Source organism: Geospiza fortis, unplaced genomic scaffold (genome assembly GCF_000277835.1).
Source record: "Geospiza fortis unplaced genomic scaffold, GeoFor_1.0 scaffold569, whole genome shotgun sequence".
NCBI lineage: Eukaryota > Metazoa > Chordata > Aves > Passeriformes > Thraupidae > Geospiza > Geospiza fortis.
The window spans coordinates 402,805-412,871 of NW_005054621.1; the positions used below are offsets into that span (position 1 = coordinate 402,805).

Here is a 10,067-nt window from a genome sequence, read left to right on the forward strand (position 1 = left end):
TGTTTTGGGGGGCTGTCCCCTGTGTGGGGCGATAAATGGGGCGCAGGGCAGAGTCTGGGGGGCTTTGCCTCAGGGGCGCCAGAGCTGGGGGGGTACAGCAGCGAGGGGCTTTTCTAGCATTTATCCATCCAGCTGGCGCTTGGATCCCCATTTTCCATGCGTGACCCCATCCCAGAGGTTTGCTATTCGCCAGGAGAAGGGAATCCATCCTCCCAAGGAGCAAGCAGGAAAACCAATTTGGGGCGCAGGGAGGGGGGAATCCCACCCTGAGCCCCCGAGGTGTGGGAGCTGCTCCCCGAGGCACTGGAGGGAAGAATGAGCGAGAGGCCCCGGCGGTGTCAGCCTCCCCCCGGGGTACAAAGGCAGCTCGGGGTGATTTGTGGGTGAGGCCGCCCTGTGACAAATGGGGAACTGGCCCAAACTATTCAGGTCTCCCCCCAGCAGCTGAAGCTGAGGCCGCTTGAATAGCAGAGCGGCCGTAACCACGGGCAGAAAGTGCCTCTTTGCAGGGAGCAGGTGGCAGATCCTGCCTTTCCCAGCCCCAAATCCAGCGTGGAGCGGCGGTGACTAAACAGAAAACTTGCGTCAGGAGACGTTCTGCTGCTCGAGGCTCCTCCACGCTCCTTTTTTTTTTTCCCCCTTTTTTTTTTTTGGGTAAATTTCAAGGAAGTCTGGTTGCAAAAAGGCGGCGGTTGCCTTGTGAGCTGTGCCCCTGTTTGATAACTCCGTGGACGTCGGGAGGAATTCCGTTCAGCACTGGGCACGGTGTCGTGTTCCCTGCGGGTTCCCGGGCTGGCCGAGGATAAACGTTATTTGTGCACAATTTCTTTTTTAGAACTCGTTAAGGAGAGATAATCCCGCGGCCATCCCTGCCGCTGGTTTTAGTGCTAATGAGCCTCGCGGGGCTGGATGTGCTCCGTGGGGTCGGGGGCTGCCCGCAAAGTTCCCTCTGTTCCCAGATGAGGCAGAGCAGGGGTAGCCCCAGCTGTGTTTGTGCCGCTTGGATTTGGAATTTGGAGCAAGGGAATCCTGCCCTTGTGCGCGGGCACCTGTGGAATTCCAGCCTTCCCCTGGCTGAGCTGTTGAAAGGTGCATTTCGTTTCTTTTATGGGATTGTCACGCTCTATTTGGGAATTCAGCTCCAGGGAGTCGTGTGGGGCTTGCACAAACAGCTGGGGAAGGCATTCATTTGCCTCCTTCCCCTGCCGCGGTTTGTCTCACACCCCTGCAGCTCTGCTCGCAGGAAAACACCCCCAGCATTTCGGATTTCGTGGGGATATTTATTTTGGCGAGCCGGGCTGAGCTCCGCGGGCGTGGACGAGCCCACGCTTGGGGTGCTGGGGTGCAGCCTGCCTGGGGAGGGCAAACCCCGCATTTCCATTGAGCCGATATTTGCGGTCCCTCTCGGATCCTTTCAGGGGCTGGGCAGAATTTATGTCTCCTAATTGCACCAGGCTCGGAGGGCAAGGCTGACATCTGAAATTAAAGCATATCGACGTTACACCCAGATAAATTGCCCGACCTTTGTGTGCTCGCTCAGGGGAAAAAAAAAAAATAATAAAAAGATATTATGGATTACCAGTTAACTCCAGAGTTATTCATTAGGAATTTGGAGGTGCTGAAGGAAGTGGTTTTGATGACACCCTGGTAGCCTTTGCTGAGCTGTGGGTGGGCTGTCAACAGCTCTGTTTATTTCCTTGGGAGGTGTAATTAATGCTAACGAAGATCTTGGAGAGGGCCCTGAACGTTTGAGGCAGACTTGTGGAAGCATCTGCTGTGGGCTGAAGCAATCAGGAATAGAAAATCCAATCATGATTCTAATTCTGTGCCATCGGGCAAGTTAGCTGGTAATAACCAATTTTTCTAACCTGGGCAGGAAGGAAAGTTCTCCTCCTCAAGGAAAAAAAAAAAACAAACAAATTTCTTTTCAGGCAAGTTATTGTTTTCCTTCACTGTACAAGGCTGGAGTTGAAATATTTTAGTGCAGGTGTCTTGTTTGATACTCAGGTGTAAAGAAATAATGATTGAGAGGTAAAGCGGAGTTTGTTTTTTGTTTGTTTGTTTGTTTTTTTTTCCCAGGAAAGCTCAAACCTCTTTGCAAGTTGAGTCAAATCTGTGAATTTTTCCTCTCTTGCAGGGTTTGGGCCGTTTGGAGAGCACGCTGTGAACGCCAGCTGGATTGCAGTCCAGGTAACCCCTGGGTTTCCCTCTTGGGAAGCGTCAAAACAGAGGACAAATCCCTACAAATTTGGGCTTTCAGCTCTTTTTATCACTTACAACTTCTCCTGGAGCTCTCTGCAGATATCCAGATGGTCAGCTGGATAATGTTTGATTCCCTGCTCAGAAAACAATCCCTGAGCTGGTGGAGTTTAATGAGATCGAGTTAATGTAGCTGAGGCGGGTCAGGAATTCCCAGCTTTGGGTGCTTTTTAAATGGGGCAGGGAGCTTGGAATCTTCCTGTGCCCCGGAGAATTCCAAACAAACAAGCCAGCCCAGAGGAATCCGGGTGTTTTTCTCTCAGTTCTGACTTGAAGCTGGGCCAGCTGAGTTCACCTTTATCCCTGAGAGGAGACTTTGGTGGAGTTGAGTGGCAGATCTGATTTCCAGGCAGAGCTGCCTCTTTTCTCATCCTGGATCCTCCCTTTTCTGCTTGGGAGAGTTTTTTGGGGAAATGCCTTTTGCTGCCTGCTCAGGACAATCGGCTTTATGCCGCTCTGTACCTGCCTGGGCACATCCCTCAGATCTGGAATATCCTGCGAGGGAATCATCCAACAGCTCCTGGCCGTGCACAGGACACCCCAAAATCCCCACCCTGAGCCCAGGAGTTCATCTGGCTGAGGCTGGCATCCCACAGGTGTGGCAAAAAGAGGGAATTGAGCTCTTTTTGATGGAATTAAGGGGTTTTTTTTTTGTTGTTGTTGTAAAAACGCTTTTCACAGGGATGGTGCTGCCACATTATCCCACTTCCTCCTTCTTTGTCAATTCTGGATGGGGGTTTGTGGCAGAGCCCCTGGGAATTCCATGGTACCTTTTAGTACAGTTGCCCAGGGAATTAAATCCATTTTTCTCCCCACCACGCCTCTCTCCCCTTCAGAGCTCTGAGATTAATATCTTCTTCCAAATGCTTTTAAATTAAATCACAAACTCTAATCAATTACAGCCAACTAATGTCCAGCTGCCTGATACGTCGCTGCCTGGTGGGAGAAGACAAAACCTTTGCCTCCAAGAGCTTTTTTTTTTTTTGGGAATGAATTTATTTAATTTTGGGTCAGTCTGGGGGAATACGCAGGTCGTGGATGGCGGGGGGAAAAAAAAAATACAGGACATTCCTAAAAATCGGGAGCGAGGCTCAGCGATTTGGTTTGTTCTTGCTGGTGTTGTAAATAGCTGCTTTTATTTCAGAGGAGATGGACAAAAGGGTTGGTTTTGGAGCAGGAGGAGTGGTGGGTGTTGAGATGTTGCTTGGAAAAAAAAAAAAAATAAACAAACCTAAAGAGAAACAGCTCCAGGCGCTGGTGGCTGCTCAGCTGTGTGGCTGAGGGGTGAAGTCATCTCCCCTCCGTGTAAAATCCGCTTTTTAGGGGCTTGGGGGATGGCAAAATTCAGACTTGGGGGTGTTTTGGGTGGATAAATTCAGAATTGGGGGTGTTTTGAGTAGGTTGGAGATGTTTGGGGTGGGTAAACTCGGAATTGGGGATGTTTGGGGTGTACAAACTCAGAATTGGGGATGTTTAGGCTGGATAAACTCGGAATTGGGGATGTTTGGGGTGTACAAACTCGGAATTGGGGATATTTTGGCTGGCTAAACTTAGAATTTGGGGTGTTTTGTGAGTAGGTTTGGTATGTTTGGGGTGGGTTAACTCGGAATTGGGGATGTTTGGGGTGGGTAAACTCAGAATTTGGGATGTTTGGGGTGGGTAAACTCAGAATTGGGGATGTTTGGGGTGGATAAACTCGGAATTAGGGATGTTTGAGGTGTACAAACTCGGAATTGGAGATGTTTTGACTGGATAAACTTAGAATTTGGGGTGTTTTGAGTAGGTTTGGGATGTTTAGGGTGGGTAAACTCAGAATTGGGGATGTTTGGGGTGGGTAAACTCAGAGTTGGGGATGTTTTGACTGGCTACACTTAGAATTTGGGGTGTTTCGAGTGGATCTGGGATGTTTGGAGTGGCTAATCTTGGAATTGGGGATATTTTGAGCGGCTGAACTCAGAATTGGGGATGTTTTGAGTGGATTGAGGATGTTTTGAGTAGCCAAACTCAGAACTGGAGACGTTTTGAGTGGCTAAGCTCAGAATTTGGGATGTTTTGAGTGGATTTGGGATGTTTGGGGTGGCTGAACTCAGAATTGGGGATGTTTGGGGTGAATTGGGGATGTTTTGAGTGGGTAAGCTCAGAATTTGGGATGTTTTGAGTGGATTTGGGATGTTTTGAGTGGGTAAGCTCAGAATTGGGGATGTTTGGGATGGATTTGGGATGTTTTGAGTGTCTAAACTCAAAATTGGGGATGTTTTGAGTGGATTTGGGATGTTTTGAGTGGGTAAACTCAGAATTGGAGACATTTTGAGTGGCTAAACTCGGAATTGGGGATGTTTGGCTGGACTGGGGATGTTTGGGGTGGCTAAGCTCAGAATTGGGCATGTTTTGAGTTGATTTGGGATGTTTTGAGTGGGTAAGCTCAGAATTGGAGATGTTTTGAGTGGATTTGGGATGTTTGGGGTGGCTAAACTCGGAATTGGGGATGTTTGGCTGGACTGGGGATGTTTGGGGTGGCTAAGCTCAGAATTGGGCATGTTTTGAGTTGATTTGGGATGTTTTGAGTGGGTAAGCTCAGAACTGGGGATGTTTTGAGTGGATTTGGGATGCTTCGAGTGTCTAAACCCAGAGCTGGGGATGTTTTGCGCACAAACCGGAGGCTCCGGGTCCGGATTATCGTGAGTGAAAACATCAGCTGGGAGGCAGCGGGGAGGATTTGCCTTTCCTTCCCCTGTCTCAGCCCCCAGAGGCCCAGACAAAAAGGAACAGCATGCCTTTGAGCCTGGCTGAGGTGGGCATTGTGCAACTTTCAGACGGGGACTTCATGGAGCGGAGGGGACACAAAGGCGTGTCTGAGTCCCCGAATCCCAGACGCTGTGATCTGCATTTTAATAGCAGAAAAATCAATTAAACAATCTTTCTAAATCCTTCCTAGCTCCAGGGCTCAGCTAGTTCTGGTTTATTACATCTTTTATTGTGCGGCATCCCGAGGATAAAATTCTCTCCTTGTATTTATTTTTTGGTTTGTTTTTTTTTTGCTTTCGCTGCCCCTGGTTTTATTTGGGTTCTCCCACAGAACAACGGGCACGGGGTGAGTTTGCCCTGGAAGTGCAGTGAATTTCTGTCTGGTTTTGCAAGCTGACTGATTTTTACACATGGCTACCTTAAGTAGTGGCAGCAGCAATCTAATAATGCTGCTGAAATGAAAAGTTTTGAAATTTCACCTAAAAAAACCCAATGAAATGTTTGGGTTTTTACTCACGGGGGACAGCTTTCCTATAAAACCAGCAGGAAGAAAAACTCCTTTCTGCTTTATTTTAAGGCTCACAGCAAAACCACTCCGTGTTAATTTGGGTTTGCTCTTTTGAGTTTTCATTGTTCTAATCTGTCGGTTCAGGATTTTTATTTTTTTTTTTTTCCCCCACAACTTTTGCTGGGGAGGGACCTTGCAAGGAGAAATCACTAAAATGAGCTTTTCTCGTCTGGTTTTGTGCCCTCCCTGCTGTGACTTAGGTGTGGACACAGGTGTGACCTGTGGACTGTGAAGCTGCCGGGCTCCTTCATCCCCCCCAGAAGTGCTGCTGGCTGTGGAGGAGGAGGAGGAGGAGGAGAGAGGTCAGAGTGCATTGTGACATTAGGAAGGACAATTGCTGTCAGGGTGTCTAGACAGACCTGATAAGGATATTAGAGGCTCACAAAGAGCAGCATTGTGGAGGGGTCAGGGAATGGGTCACGCATGTTCTGTGTGCTCTGGTTGTCAGGTGGACAGGGCTGGGGGGCAGAGCTTGTTCAGGGAGCGGGGGGGAGGAAGGTCACAAACATCTTCATTATGGAGCGCTGGGCTTGCTTAAAGGAAAAGTTGTGGCTTGGTAAAGTTGGGGTTTAAGTGGCTGGAGGGTTCTCTTTTCATCCAGCAAAAGTTGCCACCACCAAACCCATCCCCAGGAGCTGTTCCAAATCCTCACCACCAAATCCATCCCCAGGAGCTTTTTCCTTCTAAATCCCCACCATCAAACCCATCTCCAGGAGCTGTTCCCTTCTGAGTCCTCACCATCAAACCCATCCCCAGGAGCTGTTCCCTTCCCCACCATAAAATCCATCCCCTGGAGTTTTTTCCTTCCCAACCACCAAATCCATCCCCAGGTGCTTTTTCCTTCTAAATCCCCACCATCAAATCCATCCCCAGGAGCTGTTCCCTTCCCCACCATAAAATCCATCCCCTGGAGTTTTTTCCTTCCCCACTAAATCCATCCCCAGGTGCTTTTTCTTTCGCCACCATCAAATCCATCCCCAGGAGTTTTTTCCTTTCCCACCATCAAATCCATCCCCAGGAGCTGTTTCTGAATCCTCACCATCAAATCCATCCCCAGGAATTGTTCCCTTCCCCACAACCAAATCCATCCCCAGGAGTTTTTTCCTTTCCCACCATCAAATCCATCCCCAGGAGCTGTTCCCTTCCCCACCAAAAAATCCATCCCCAGGAGCTTTTTCCTTCCCCACTAAATCCATCCCCAGGAGCTCTTTCCTTCCTCACCAAAAATTTCATCCTTAGAAGCTCTGTCCTTCCCCATCCCCGCCATCAAATCCATCCTCAGGAGTTTTTTCCTTCCCCACCCTTCACCTTCAGGAGCATTGCTTCTCGTTATTATTATTAACGCTCCTAAAAAGTGTTTATTCTCCTCCTGAAGAGGCTGGCTGGTGGTTGGACACTCTCATCTGTAAACTCCTTTATTGAGGCTCCAGGTAAGGTTTTGAAAGGCAGATTTGTGCAGATTTGTGCATCCCTTCCATCCAGCTGTGCTAATGAGTGTCTGAGTGTGCCAGACACTAATCAATACAGCCAGGCTTTAATATCAGCCTTGCCCTGGGAGCCAGAGCCTGTGATTTATCATCCTTGCTCATATCTGCTGCGCTCTGAAAGTGCCACTTTGGCCTTTCTGGCTGTTTTAGTTATCTTAAATCTTGTTACATCCCTGTGGTTTGGCTGTACAAGTGTGAAAGGTGTTTTTTCCCCTCAGTAGAAAACCACTCATGCTGATGGAAACACAGAAAAACGGTGGCAAGACACTGCTCATGTTTAAAGGGGGAGGCCTCAAACCTCAGCTTGGCTTCTCCTTTCAAGCGCCTTTAATTTTTAATTTTTAACCTGGGGGAATACGAGGTTGGAGAGTGAAAACAGCTGATCTGCAAGGGGGAAAATAAAACCTGAGAATCGCTTCAAGGAGCAGCTCGTGGCTCTGGTGAACCAAATCCAAACCTGGAACAGGGATAAATTCAGGGGTATTTTGGAATGTCCTTTGATGGCTTTTACCTGTTCCTACCTCAGCTCCACAGGAACAGCTGTTTTGGACATTTGGTGACAAGGGCAGAGTTTGGTCCGGGTTTGATGCTGCAGGAATTCCTTAAACATGATAGGCAAGGTCTCTTCTCCAAATGCTTTCCTGGTGTTACCTGGCTCCAAAGCTCAGCCTCAGCTGATGGGTTTTATTTTGTTTTTTTTAAGAACCTTTTTTTTTCCAGAGCCTTCAGACCTTGTGGGTGTTTCTTTGAGCTCTGGGAAGTTTTGGGGTTGGTGGCTCTGAGAGGTAGCAGAGGAGCAAAGCTCCAGGTGGAGCCTTCCTGGAGAGGACAGGGCAGAACCTGTGTGCAGGGGCAACTCCCAGTTTTGGGATCAAACAGTGCTTTCCTGTCAGAGAAAAAAGACCAAAACCAACCCTTTCCTCTGGTTTTAAAGTCTTCGCAAGGTATTTAACTGCCACTCTGTGTTTGAAAAGGTTTGGAGGAAATTGGCTCCGTTTATTGCCGGGATATTTGGGATGTCTTCATGGCAGAGAGGGAGAAATCACCTACTGGCTTAGCTGAATCACCGCAGCCCTGAGAGCTCTTTATCTGGAAATAAATGTGAAATTCCTCTGCAGGCCAGCAGCCCTGGGGTGATGGATAAAATCCTGCCAGTCCCACCTTCCCCACATCTCACTCCTTGGAAGAAGCAGGGTTGTGGCTCTCTCCCTCTATAAATATCGGCGCCAAGGTTTCCCTGGCAGCGTGGGTGACTGTTGTCGGTTAAATGTTGATTTCTTTGTCACACACACACATCAGAGCCACGCTAACGGCTCTGTGGGTGAAACTCTTCTTCCACACAGGTGGGGAGATGCCTTTGTTGTTGCCATTATGGGTTTGGGGTTTTCTTTACGTCGCTGTGAACTCGCTGCAGGTGCTGTTTGTGTGGTCGCACAGCCCCGGTGTAAACTGTGTGTTAGTCCCTCACTCTGCCATTGAACCCTCCAGGAGGAAATCCTCTGCTCATCCCGAGTCTGACCATCTTGGTTTTGCTTTGCTGGTGTTTTCAGGAGCTGGAGAAGCTGGGGCTGAGGGATGATGTGGATCTGCACGTCTATGAGGTCCCTGTCGAGTACCAGACCGTGCAGAGACTCATTCCTGCCTTGTGGAAGAAGCACAGTCCCCAAGTGAGTCAAGGGAGGAGGAAAAAACCACCCAGCAAAGGGTTGGAACCTGCAGTGGGCACCATGGGAAGTCTCCTTTTTCATGTATTCCCTCAGCCTGGCAGCCCCTGGCTGGATCTTTTCCTCTTTTGTGGTGAGGAATTTGTGGGGTTTTACAGCTCGGAGTGCTGCAGCTCCCAGGAGCAGTGGGTGTGAAGGGGCCACTGCAAGGCACAGCTCTTCCCCAAGAATATTTCTGGGTTCCACATTCTCTGAACCTCAGAGAAAGAAAACACAATTCTTATCTCATTTGCTGTGTTTGTGCCAAAGCAGAATGCAATGTGGGGATTGTTGGTGGTTTGGCTCCTTGGCCTGTCAGGAAATATCCCCACATTGCTCTGCACAGAGGAAAGCAAGGCACAGCTCTTCCCAAGAATATTTCTGGGTTCCACATTCTCTGAACCTCAGAGAATGATCAAAACAATTCTTATCATTTGCTGTGCCTGTGTTTGTGCAAAAGTAGAACGCAATGTGGGGATTGTTGGTGTTTTGGCTCCTTGGCCTGTCAGGGCCAGGTGTGCAGCCCCACATTTCTCTTCACAGACAAAACCAAGGCACAATTCTTCCCAAGAATATTCTTATCCCATATTCCCTGCCTGTGTTTGTGCCAAAGCAGAATGCAACGTGGAGATGGTTTCCCCACAGTGATGGTGTTTGGGTTCCTTGGCCTGTCAGGAAATATCCCCACATTTCTCTTCACAGAGGAAAGCAAGGCACAGTTCCTCTCAAGAATATTTCTGGGTTCCACATTCTCTGAACCTCAGAGAACGACCAAAACAATTCTTACCATGCCAGCGCAGCTTGGGCCCGATGACCTTAGAGGCCTCTCCCAGCCTTATTACTCTGTGGTTTTGTGATTCTGTGAGCAGCATTTTGCGCGGCCCAACCCCGTCCCTTCTCCCCTGGCAGCTGGTGGTGCACGTGGGCGTGTCGGGCATGGCCACCACCGTCACCCTGGAGAAGTGTGGCCACAACGTGGGCTACAAGGGGCTGGACAACTGTCGCTTCTGCCCGGGCTCGCAGTGCTGCGTGGAGGGCGGCCCCGAGTGCATCGACTCCATCATCGACATGGACGCCGTCAGCAGCAGGGTGTCTGCCCTGGGGCTGGATGTCACTGTCACCATCTCCAAGGACGCTGGCAGGTATGGGGCCTTGGCATCTTGGCGCTCTGGTCTCCTTGCCACAAGGGTTTCACGCCTTCTTGGCGTTTCCTCGTGGGCAGCTCCTCAGAGCGCTGGGTCTTCTTCACGAAGCAGCCAACTGACTCCAGTTCCCTTCTCAACCAGCTTTTTAATATATATTTTT

General features: G+C 49.3%; 1 protein-coding gene across 1 annotated transcript in view; it reads left to right on the top strand.

The window, feature by feature from the left end:
• Positions 1–688: 688 nt before the first annotated feature.
• The window catches only part of PGPEP1 (pyroglutamyl-peptidase I), an 11,762-nt gene continuing 2,383 nt past the window's right edge, over positions 689–10,067 (top strand). Inside the window, exons 1-4 of the mRNA XM_031064732.1 lie at positions 689–1,089; positions 2,138–2,190; positions 8,610–8,726; positions 9,672–9,904. Coding sequence (XP_030920592.1) covers positions 891–1,089; positions 2,138–2,190; positions 8,610–8,726; positions 9,672–9,904 — 602 coding nt within the window. The 5' untranslated portion in view covers positions 689–890. The remainder of the gene's footprint in view (positions 1,090–2,137; positions 2,191–8,609; positions 8,727–9,671; positions 9,905–10,067) is intronic.